At 39.3% G+C, this 12,711-nt stretch overlaps 1 protein-coding gene across 4 annotated transcripts in view; it reads left to right on the forward strand.

Annotated features, from left to right (window-relative positions):
- The first annotated feature begins 675 nt into the window (after positions 1-675).
- Positions 676-12,711, forward strand: part of LOC104656442 (collagen alpha-4(VI) chain-like) — a 105,879-nt gene continuing 93,843 nt past the window's right edge. For all 4 annotated transcript variants that reach the window (XM_010356043.2, XM_010356045.2, XM_010356046.2 and 1 more), the window contains exons 1-3: positions 676-755; positions 6,423-6,511; positions 9,935-10,537. In XM_010356043.2, coding sequence (XP_010354345.2) covers positions 6,436-6,511; positions 9,935-10,537 — 679 coding nt within the window. In that variant the 5' untranslated portion in view covers positions 676-755; positions 6,423-6,435. The remainder of the gene's footprint in view (positions 756-6,422; positions 6,512-9,934; positions 10,538-12,711) is intronic.

Here is a 12,711-nt window from a genome sequence, read left to right on the forward strand (position 1 = left end):
TACATATATACCCTCAACTCTAATCTGATTGACTTGAGCTAGGTTAGAGTACCCAATATTTATGCAGACATTTGAGCTTCCCTGCCTAGGTAAAGCTTATCAATGCAGGGAACGTTTGTCATTGTTTAATTCATTAAGTTATTTCTTCATTCGTTCTTTCATCCATCAATCCATTCATCCATCAATCTATTCATCCATCAATCTATTCATCCATTATATATTGGTGTGTTGAGACTCAATATGTGCAAGACTGTTTACTCTGGGATACCTAGGGAATATGAATGACACAAAGATGAATGACACCCAGTTCCTGCTTTCAGGGGACTTACAGTCTAGAGACTTTAGATGAAAACTAAAACATTGAAATATGAATAAATATGATGAATTCTTGGGAATTTTAATTAAAATAGAATAAAGGTAGTTTCATTTATATTACTTTATTATTATTCTTTTGAACAATGCTGTCTCTTATGTTTTTGCATTCATTTTCAAGACCAGTGTTTACAGAGTGAATGACCATTTTTATTTAATGGCAATAAAGCATGTATGAGTGCGAGCAATGTGTTAGTTGCCATAAACACAGCCCTTGCTCCTCCCCTTGCTCTCCTTCCATGGTCCCGGGAGAGTATTAAACACTGGAAAAGCTGAAGTGTCATTGTGCCCTTCAGCCTTCCTGTGCTCTAGGGAAAATAGCTTCTTAAGGAATGAAGACAAGAAAGAGAAATTGAAAGGACCAGCCTGAAAGATTTTGACAGGTAAGAAGAATTTCCTTTTCCCAGGAATAGTTTTATGGGTGGGTGTTTTTTAGTTTATTTCTATTTATTTTTGCAAATGTATTTCTTATCTTTCATTCATATGCTGAAAGAGACAAAGCCATACAGAAGTATAAACAGACAGATGAGATAGAGAGTCTGAAAGAGACATCATTAATAGCAAAGAAATGGAGAGAAATTGAGATAAGGATAAAGATACAGAGAAACCACACCTCCCCCAACAAGAAAGAATATTTGTTAGATAGAAGAGAAAGAGTAATACCTAAAATGAAAACTATGGTAAAGGGGGTTTGCAACTCTTTGAACACTTATTGATCAGGAAGACATGAAATACTTGGAAATACATCCAGAATTTACCATCTGTACGGAAAGGGGAACTCGACTTATGTTATGGGGACTCATGCATGTTTTATGAGTTATTTCATTGATACAAAACCTTGGGAGACTTTAAAATTGGAGATTAGTTTACAATGATAAGGCCAAAGGAAGAAGAAAACATTAAAGATTTAATGACTAAACAGGCATAGTAGAGATATAAAACTCAGATAAAAAACTGACTCTCCTCTCAGAGTAGTCACAGAGGCTATGGGGGCAATTCTAAGTTAAAAGTGGATTTCCTCTGTTTAGTTTACCAAGATTCATATAATTTGACTACCATTCTCTTTACACTTGATTGTCAAATATCCTTTTCTTTTCTTTCTTTTCCCCTTCTTTCTTTCGTGACGGGCCTTGGATTTTTCTTCCTACAATCACTGCCTGATGTTGACTACTTCATTCCTCCTTCCTTCTTGTTTTTTCTTTCTTTTTTTTTCTTTCTTTCTTTTGTTTCCAATCCTTCCGCTCACTCGCCTCCCTCCTCCCTCCCTCCCTCCTCCTTCTTCTTTCTTCTTCTTTCTTTCTTCTTCTTCTTTCTTTCTTTCTTTCTTTCTTTCTTTCTTTCTTCTTTCTTTCTTTCTTTCTTTCTTTCTTTCTTTCTTCTCTCTCTCTCTCTCTCTCTCTCTCTCTCTCTCTCTCTCTCTCTCTTCCCCTTCCCTTCCCTCTCTGTCATCCAGGCTGGAGTGCAGTGGCATGATCACGGCTGATTGCAGCCTCGACTTCTGAACTCCATCAATTCTCCCACCTTTGCCTCCTGAGAAGCTGGGACAACAGGCACACACTACCACACCAGGCTATTTTTTATTTATTATTATTATTTTTTGTAGAGACAGGGTCTTCTTATTTTACTCAGGCTGGTTTCCAGCTCCTGGGCTCAGGCACTCCTCCTGCCTTGGTCTCCCAAAGTGCTAGGATTAATAGTCATGAGCCACCATGTCTAAAGAATGGTTTTTGAAATATGGTTCCTCAGACCAGCTCAGCAGGCAGATTCTAAGGTTGACACTACACTTACTAAATCAGAAACTCTGGAGGTAGGGTCCAACAAACTGGGTTTTAACAGGTCCTCTGGGTTACTCTGATGCAATACTGAAGTTTAAGAGTCACTGGCATAGGACGTTAGAGATGGAAACTTCATATTTTATAGTTGAGCATTCCACAGAGGAAGAACAAAAACCTTGAAGGAGACTGGTATATAAAGCATTGCTAATTTAATTAAATGAAGTTAAGAAGGTTTATTTTTGAAGACTGAGGAATTCTGCTCAGGTCCCCTCTTCTGTCCCACCTTTTAAGTTCAGTCATTTCAGAAAACCAAAGATCTCCATGAGACTTATCAAGCCTTAAGAGCTTGGACAGCATAGGTCATTAGCTCTAATGAAGGCCTAACCACATCCCCAGCACTCCTAAACCTGAGCTCCTGAATCTGTGGGTGGGCTGTATTTGGAGTGTCTAGTACCTCTCCAGTGTCCTTGCATGTACCCGCTGTTCTTCTTCCTGGAACTCCCTTTCTTCACATTCTCACTTGGAAATTTCTACTCATCCTTCAAGTCTTCACTCTGGCATCATCTGCTCTGTAAACTCTTCACCCAGGTGAACACAGGTGCTCACCCACCATATTCCTCAGCACTTTGTATAGCTTTCTATATTATTTTGCTTATCCCACAGTATTACAATTTATCCATCTCTCTTTCCACTAGTTCTCTGAGGAAAATAATGGTTTCTTTTAGTCTGTTGTTTTTAGTGCCTGAAGTTTTGTCTGGCAAACAATAAACACTCAGTAAAAAGTTGGAAATGTATTGCAATGCTTTATTCCTCTCTCTGTGAATCATTATAATTTTGCTGAGCATTTGAGAGTAAGTTGCTGATAGTACGGCCCTTTGCTCCACAACGCATTACTGTGCATTTTTAAATAAGAAGGACATTCTTTTACATGACTACAACACAATAATCAAAGTTATTAAATTTAACATTGATACAGTATATGTGTATATATATATTTTTGAGACAGGGCCTCACTCTGTTGCTCAGGCTGGAGTGCAGTGGCGCGACTACTACAGCCTCAGCCTCCTGGGCTCCAGCTGTTCTCTCACCTCAGCCTCCCGAGTAGCTGGGACTACAGGCCTATACCATCATGCCCAGCTAATATTTTTTGTATTTTTTTGTAGAAACCGGGTTTCACCATGACCTTGATACAATATTATTATATAATATTCTGCCCATATTAACATTTTGTCTACTGTCTCATTCAATGGCCTTTATAGCATTTTCCCCCCCAAATCAGGATTATGAATTGCCTTTATATGTCATGTCTCTTTAGACTCCTATAATCTGAATCAATTCCTTTGCTTTGTCTTTCATGACATTAATCTTTTTGAGACGCACATGCCAGTTATTTTTTAGACTGTCTTCAAGTTTTGGTTTATGTGATTATTTTCTCATTATCAGATTTAGGTCATGCATTTTAAGGAGAAATACTATGTAACTGGTGTTAAGTTTTCTCATGCATAACATCAGGAGGTAGATGATGTTGGTTTATCCTGCTATTATTGATGTAATTGATCACTTGGTTAAGTCATGTCCATCAGGTTTCTCCATTGTAATGGTACTTTTTGCCCTTTGTAATTTCTAGGTAGTTTTTCAGAAGATACTTTGAAAACATGTTCATATTCTGTTATGTAATAAACTTTTACCCGATGGTTTTAGCAATCTCTGATGATTCTTCCTGAGTCAATTGTTACTATGGCAGTTGTGAAGTAATTTTTAGACTGAATAAATGAAGCTTAAAAAATAGACTGTTTTAGTTAACTACTTGAGCAGTATATTTTTGAGAGAAATCCTTTCTATTGCGAAACTATTAAAGTTATTTCCAGAAAGAATCAGTATTCTATGCTATCCCTATCTAATTCCATTTAATTTAATGACTTTATTTCTTGCCTCCATAAGGAGTCCCAAGTGTTCAAATGCAAAATCTCTTTCGCAGCTTAAGATATAAAACATCTTAATGAAATAGTACGTATCATGTAGATATTAAATCCTTAATACACAGACACTTAACTCTTCATTGATATAACACAGACATGCACAGCTGTAAAATGTTTACAACTATTTATAAATGTTTATCATTTTGAGTTTCCCACTAGTTTCATAAACAGCTCTAGAGCTTTATTTGCAATTAGCTAAAAATACTTATTTTTTATGACTAATTGCATGAATAGTAATAATTGGGACATAATGGAAAATGAAAATGTAGACATAATATCTATATTTAGGTTTTATATAATAAAACCTTTACTTAAAGGTTTTATTTTTCCAGTAACTTTATTAATCCAAGTGTTTCAAACTTGGAAGTGTAATGTGTTGTTGCAATGATGATGGTGATCATGATGATGATCCATTAATTTATTTTGGATCATTTTTCACACCTTCAGACTCTCAAGCTCTTTACCCTCATACAGTTCTTAATTCACTAGGGCAATCTATTCTTTAAGATTCATGCATTTTTTTTTTTACCCTTGGGTAAAAGTTTATTGAAGGATCGGATATCTAAAGTCTTAAAGTATCTTTCCTTTAATTACTTATACACCTCCAGGAGGAGGCACTAGTGGGAGGTTATGTAGAAACTGAGGAACAGAGAAATCTAATTATAGCACATCTATTTCCTGGAAAAACACTGGACCAATTCCTAGGGACGTGTTTGTAATATAGTGGTCAATATAGTAGTTGGCTCAAATCAGTGCTAAGCCCTCTAGATTCATCACATAAAGCCTGAAAGGTGAAACAGCTTGCTCAGGTCTGCAGAGAAAATAGCCAAGCCCAAACCAGAATCAAGGCCTGTGGTCTTCCTTTAAAGTCAAGACTTCTCCCAGTATTTTCTCTTGGTGTAAATAATAAAGTGAATAAAATAAATGTGTTTATCTCAGATTTTTGAATCCCTCTTAAGGAGTAAGTTGAGCATGAACAGTAGAGATGTGTTTTTAGGGAGTTGGGGTGGTTGCACTTAACACTTTCTGGAAAGAGAAACGCAGTTTTTGGGTGCCTGCTATTCCTGGGTGTTGTGATGATCACTTCTACACAATATTCTATTTAAAGAACCCAAGACTAGAAAGTGATTTAGACATGCTAGAGATTCTTGCTTAAACTCTTTGATTTGTTTAGGAATGTGCTTTAACTATTCACAATAGCAAAGACATGGAGGAATTCTTTTGAACTTTTACAAAATATTGGGGCTCCAAGAAAGTTTACTTTATTTAACGAACACCCAAAGAGTGCTTTCTGTGTGCCAGGAATGGGTAAAGTGTTTTACAATAATGAACTCAATCCTGATAACACTGTAAGGTAGGTGCTATTATTGCCCCTATTTTACAAATGGGGAAACCAAGGCACAGAAAAGTGAAGCAATTTGGCTGAGATCCACTATTAAGTAATGGATCAAAGAGTCAAACCCAGGCAGTCTATCTCCAAGCGTCCTTGCTTTTTAACCACATGCATTCTGCAGAAGACAGCTGTGAGGTTGGCTGACCAAGATTATAAAGATGAGGTATTTCCTGTTCCACTTGGAACCGCTCATTCAATGAGATTATTACGTTCTTATTTTCAAACAAATGGACTTTCCTAGAGTAAAAAAAACAGAAATGGAATTGAGAGTAGACAATTTCCATGGACCCCTTTGGAAATGGATTTAAGCTTTGGGGAGGGAAGTCTGATGTTCTGCTATTTTTTTTTTTTTTTTTTTTTTTTTGAGAATGTATGAGTTATTTTCAGACCAGGCTTATCTGAGCAGGCAGATGTGCTCCTGAGATACTTGAATATTTTAGCATACCACAACTGTTTACCAGGTCATTCCACTCTTGCATAAATATATAAACAAAATCATTCAGAAATGTTTATGACCCACCAAATCAATGCAGTGTGTGAAATGGAAGTTCTATGCCATGTCCTGTATGCTTTCTCCTTTTATAGCCACATCTGGACAACTTTAAATAGTGAAGGCTGAGGTGTATACTCTGGGTGTTTACAAAATTCTTCCTGAGTTGGGTCAGCAAGACCATTTTCCTTGCACAATTGAAACAATGTGGGAACATTTCCCTCTTTATTTTGATAAAGCTTATGTTGATGTGGGGAAAGACATCCTTATGCTTTAAAAAAAATCAACTTCAAAAAAAATAAAAAAAATAAAAAAATCAACTTCATGAGGTATAATTTTTAGCCAATGTGATGGACACATTTTAAGCGCGTGAAGGCACATTTTTTAATTACAAGGTTTCTTCTTTTCCCTAGGTCCACATCTAGAATGGAGACTTGGAAGATATTTTGGGGGATCATCCTCCTTGAAACTGGTTTTGGCTTCATCAAGTCACAGAGTATTGGTAATACCTGGGTTTCTTTAAGCTGAAAACCATCTAGTGGTAGTGACCATCTTAAAAGGAAATATTACAGAAGCTTTGTAATTAATAAGAGGAAACCGATTCCTTGAAGGAGAATTTAGTGAGAATCTGAAAGCTTATAGTGAATGCTGGGCACTTGTTTTTTCAGTACTTAACCCCAAATGACAAAAAAATAGATATTAAAAAGTTCCATACTCTGAAATGTATTACCAGGTTCTCAAACGCTTTTGTAAACAGGAGCCTGTTCTGCATTCTGTCTTTTCTCTTTGGCAGAGATGTTCTGAGGAGTAATTATCATCACAAGATGGATAGCTTTACTGAGTGCTAGTGACACATCTGCAATTTTTTGCAGTTATTTTAATAGATTGTTGCGACTTTTCAAGATGAAAGTCTCATCAGGAGAAGATTGTTTGAGTAGCCTGAAGTCCCAGTGAGACAATATTGAGGTTTAAATATTCAAATATAATTACACAGGCTGTTATTTGTTGGGGGGAAAAACATGAAGCTCTCTCAGTTTTCCTTTTGGCTCTGGCTCCCTTCACTTGTGAACAGAAGCTGTGACAGTCTTTTCATGTTTCAAACACCTTCTAAAACTACAAAGAACTAGTGGAGGGGTTAAGAAAGTGACAATCTATGAAAGTATAGTACATCTCTCAAGTTGCATATGATGTAACTGAAACTTACTTGCCTGGAAAATATTCTACAGCTGTGTGGTTTCCTCTGATTTGAAAGATCAGGGGAACACTTCATGGTTTGCATTTGATCACCCCTGAAAGAGATGTTAAGGGGACAAGCCAGTCAGCCATCCCTGGAATGGTCATTGAATTCTCTCCTCCCAGTAAGACTGCACTTTGGAGGGTGGAAGGGAAATAAAACTTAAAGGACCTGAAGTTCATTTATTGTCTGCTTTTCCCATGATCAGGTTCCACTTGGCTTTATGGCCAACATTATGCATACTTCTGAGAGGTGGGGCCCAGGACTCCAGAAGTAACAAGTGGATTAAGTGTCCCTGGATTATACCAACCTCCCCAGACCCTCTCTGCCTAGACCCTCACTTGGTCTTTGCCTTTCTGTAGTATGGATTTCTAATTTAATCTTCATGGCAGTTCAGGGTGTGGACTAGATATGAGGAGACCTGGGTCTTAATTCTGGCTGTTTGAATGGATATACATGAGTTACTTTGCCTTTCCAGGTCTTATTTTCCTTCTCTGTGAGATAGCTGAATTGGATTCCTTATTTTATGCTTGTGTGGTTCAATACAGTGGCCACTAGCTGCATGTGACTCTCTAAATTAAAATAAATCAAAATTCAGTAAAATATGAAGTTCAGTTTCCGTTACACTAGCTACATTTCAAGTGCTCAGCTGCCACGTGTCTAGCAACTACAGTCTCACACAATTATTTCTAGCACTAAAATTTTAATTCCATTATTTGTTTTCATTAATGTTCAAGATTTCCATCCTTATAAGTGCTGTATCTTTCCTTTCTCTCTTTTCCTCTATTCTTTCCTTCCTCAGTATTTTTGGGTATCTATGCTAGATGCTCATGTGGTGAACAAACAAGCAAAATACATGGTTATCTGTTCTCATGGAGCTCACAGTCTAGTTGGGGAAATTGCCATTAATTAAATAAGCACAATCATGAACATTACATTACAAACAAAGATAAAAGAACACGATCCTATGAGAATTTACCAAAAATAAATAAAGAAATAAATAAGAGAGAGAGAGAGAAACTTGGAGGAAAGGGAGCATATTAAAGTCCAGTGGGAAGTGGGAAGATGGAAAATTGGAGACACTGGACTAGGGAGCCTGGAACTGATAGCAAGGTGGGGAGGGCAGAGAGATGAGGCTGCAAAGACAGTGCAGGGCCAGGCCAGGTAGGGAGGGCAGAGAGATGAGGCTGCAGGGACAGTGCAGGGTGAGGCCGGGTAGGGAGGGCAGAGAGCTGAGGCTGCAGGGACAGTGCAGGGTGAGGCCGGGTAGGGAGGGCAGAGAGCTGAGGCTGCAGGGACAGTGCAGGGCCAGCCTAGCTCAGTATTTTAGCCCTCCTGGCACAAAACCAAGTGCAAGACATTTTTAACCAATGTGGGAAAATAATTTTTTTGGCTTTTCAGCTACTTTGAACTAAAGCCATTTTTAGCTGGTTTCTGCTTTTGTTTTTATTCTCATTACTAATTTATATTCTCCTCCGACCATCATAGATAATCAAAGCGGGAGGTATAGGAGTGGGGAGAAATCATAGTGATTGTTGACAAATAGATTGATCATAATCACCTCTTCTTTTTATCTACACATGCACTGTACTTAATCCACATTGTACTTCTTATCATAGAAAAGCAAAGTTTGAGTTGGAAGACAGCAGGGCATCTGGTCAACTCTTTAGTCTAGAGAGACACAATTTGAGACACAGAGCATTAGAGATTTGCTCCAGTCCTGCAACCACTTGGTGTCTGATCTCTTCCATGCTGGAGGTCAGGATGGGCCCAGGTGGGGTACCAGTGGACCTGGCCACTGTTGAGATGGTGGTTTCCAGGCTTGTAGCTGGGGTTGGGGAGAAGTAGCTGCATAGTGCAGCTTGAGTTCAGGGAACCAAAAGACAAATGTGAACCATACCTACAGGAATGCCAAGGATCAAACTAAAAGGGGCTGGTGGGTGGCCAGGGAGTACAGAAATGAGAGCTGGAAAGTTGATGTCTTAGGTCAGGTTCCCTGGAAGCAGAGTTTGGAACAGGGATTTGAACGCATTATTTTGAGAAAGTACTCTTTAGGTAAAGAAGTCCGTAAAGGAGTACGAGAAGTGGGTTAGAGTAGGGGATGAAGATGACAGGTAAAGTCAAGCCTTGGCCTGAAGTCATGAGAGGTGGTGATGGAGTCTAAATAACACTGCAGGGTTGTTTCACTGAAGGCAAGTGGGCCAGGCATTTGTATCTCCATGTCGATTAGACATTGGCCACCCAGGGTGGTGGTAGTGGTGTAACTTCTCAGGTGTCTCCAATTGAGGTCACTCCCTTCAGCCAAGGTTAGGACTCTGGAGAAAGTCACAGGTAGCACTTGAAGCAGCTGGGGGATAGGTGTGCCAACGAGTAAAGGCGATCTAGGCTGGTACCAATAGCATCCACTACTGGTAGAAAATTGGGTTCTTTTGTTTAGGTCAAGGGATGAATGGAAAGCAGTATGGGTGATCTAACTGAGGGGCCACATGTCTATCAGAATGGAACAGAGAGTGGCAGGTGAGCAGGGGAAGATGGTAGCCATAGGAAGACAAGGGAAGATGATGGTGTGTCTAGGCTGCATGCTGTGCAGGCAGATCTGTGGGGAGTAAAGGCACAGAGTCTGGAGCGATGGGATTCCATCCAGTAACTGTCATTTGTGATGTTTTATCTGAAAGTGATTCTCTTTTCCAGTCTGCAGGGAGGCCTCTCTGGGAGATGTTGTGTTTCTGGTGGACGCCAACATCAAACCCCAACATGCACGCAGTATGCGGAACTTCTTATACATTCTGGTAAACAGCTTCAATGTCAGCAGCAAGACCATCCGTGTGGGTCTGGCCCAGTATAGCGATGTGCCCCATTCAGAGTTCTTGCTTTCCACCTACCACCGCAAAGCTGATGTGTTGAGACATATTCGGCAGTTTAAATTTAAGCCTGGGGGCAAGAAGATGGGCTTGGCCCTGAAGTTCATTCTAGACCACCACTTCCAGGAAGCATCAGGGAGCCGGGCAAGCCAAGGGGTACCTCAGATGGCTGTGGTGATCAGCAGTGGGCCAGTTGAGGACCATGCCCATGGACGTGCGGAGGCATTGAGGCGGGCAGGCATCCTGCTTTATGCTATTGGCGTCAGAGATGCAGTTTGGGCAGAGCTCTGGGAAATTGCCAGTAGTCCTCAGGAGAATTTTACCTCCTTTGTTCCTTACTTCTCTGGTCTCAGCAATCTCACCCAGAAGCTGCGGCAGGAGCTCTGTGATGTGTTGGCAAAGGCAGCTCCACGTGTTGACCACGTCTCTCCAGGTACAAAGGCTTTTTCTTTTTAATTTCTGATCTGGAAGTCATGAAACTCAAAGCTTGGTCTCTTATTCATCCCTCTGCCCATCCTTTTTATTTTTCATATGTGTGCATGTCTTAATTTTAAAATTAAAAGTTCATGAAGTCAACCCTATGCTCCTCTTCAATCACTGACCAAAGCCTCATCAACTCTTTTTATAAATCCTGTGGGCCTTATGCTGGTTCTATATACTGAATGAAGATTTATTTGTTTCTAGAATGACATTATTATTCCTAGGTTAACTTACCCATGTTGCCTGGATGAAGGACGAGAAGGGAGAGTCGCAGTAGTTCCCCTAGGATATTTGCTAATTTAACTGCAAATCTGTTGGTTTAATATACTGGTTAGGATGATTAATTTAGGGAAAATAAAGATCTGTGTTCAAATCTTACAAAGTAGAGAAAGGGTCACCTTAGACAAGTTATTTTACCTCTCTGAATCTAAATTTTCTCCCTAGGATGATAGTACCAGCCTCAGAGAGTTGTTAAAAGCATTAAACAAAATTGTGCAAGTAAAGTGCTTGGCACTATACCTAGCCAACCAGAGGGACTCATAAGCATTTCCTGTTATTACTTGTCATAACCTGTGATGATGATATACCTGTCATCAACCTTGTGCTTCTGTTCGTCACAGGGCATAAAATGGTGAAAATTCTTTGTAAATTAATTACTAAATTCCATAATAAAGCATACAACTTTGAGTAGAGAAAGAGAAGAATGCTTGTGGGTTCCATCAAAACCCACAAGAAGACAGACTCTTCATGATTTATTCATTATTTTGGTATTTCTATATAGGGTATGTTAATTGGAAGAAGTGCTAAAACTTTTGACCCATTGATGCAGCAGGTGTGTGGTATGTTATATATCTTCCTTTTGTACGGCACTTCAAGGTTTACAAAGAGGTTTTATATTCATAGTAATAATAGCTACCATTTGTCTGGCGCTGGATAGTTTTTAAAGCTTATTTACATTGCTCATCTGACTGATCATCTCAACTTTGTTAGATACATAGCGTAATTAGTATTATTGTTTGCATTTTTCAGATGAGAAAAACTGAGGCCAAAGGTACCTCAAGTGGATTGCAGAACTAGGGACTTGATCCCAGATCTTTTAGGGCAGACTCATTCCACTAGAGCAGGGATGTTTGGTTGTATTCCTGGGGAGCAGAGCCTGACACAAGAATTTGCATACACATGATTTGCTAAGGAAGAGCTCCCAGGGCAATGGTCAGTAAGGATGTGGGGTATTCAAGACAGAGCAGTAGAGAAAAGTAAGGAAGGGTATGATTTCAGGCAAAAATTCTGTAAAGCGTTTTAGCCTCATCCTGCAGGGGAACTTGGTGTACATTATGCCTCAACGTTGTCTTGACCCTGAATCTGGGTCAAGCAAGGATCTGGGCTTTTAAATATTGTGAGGAAAGTAGCTTCATTAGCTGGAGTGTAGTTTTCCAAAGAGCAGTGCATAGAATGGTAAAAAAGAAATCCAAAAGGACTGAGCAGAGCATGACGCTGTCTGCTATAGTAGATTATCTTATTTTATCTTCAAAACAACCTTGTGAGAGTATGAGGGTTGGTGTAAAGATTTCAGTGCTGCAGAGAAGAAAATTAAGTCCCAAAGAGGTGAGTGATAAATAGGTCATAGAGCTATTAAATGATAGAGCTGCAATAAGATGTTTCAAGGAACATGGGATATATTCTAGCTTTCTGACCTGCTGGTGCCAGCACACTCCTAGATATGAGATTTCTTTGTCAAAAGACAGGAGGCTGATGGCTTTTTCTGACTGGAAAGAATACATTCCCTTTCTTAGCATGTTGCTTAATTTACAGAGTGCTTTTCTTCTTAATAAAATTTAAGAGATTGTCTAAGTGGGTTTCAAGGTTGGAAGTATCAGTAGAGCAGGTCTGAAATCTCAGAAGGTGATGGAGCAGAGAGAAGGAAATGTATGGAGGGATGTTAATGTTATTGCTCTGAGCACACTGTCATTTGGGGTGAGGGTGGTGTCTGAGGACCACCGAGTATAGGCTGTCTGTCATTATTCTTTTCTGCATTGGTTCCAAGTAGTTTGAACCATTGGTTCAATGGTTCAAAGCATTTTGAGTGAAGATCCAGTAATCCAATCCCTTCTGCCATCTCTCTTATAG

Source organism: Rhinopithecus roxellana, chromosome 1, assembly GCF_007565055.1.
Source record: "Rhinopithecus roxellana isolate Shanxi Qingling chromosome 1, ASM756505v1, whole genome shotgun sequence".
NCBI classification, from domain to species: domain Eukaryota; kingdom Metazoa; phylum Chordata; class Mammalia; order Primates; family Cercopithecidae; genus Rhinopithecus; species Rhinopithecus roxellana.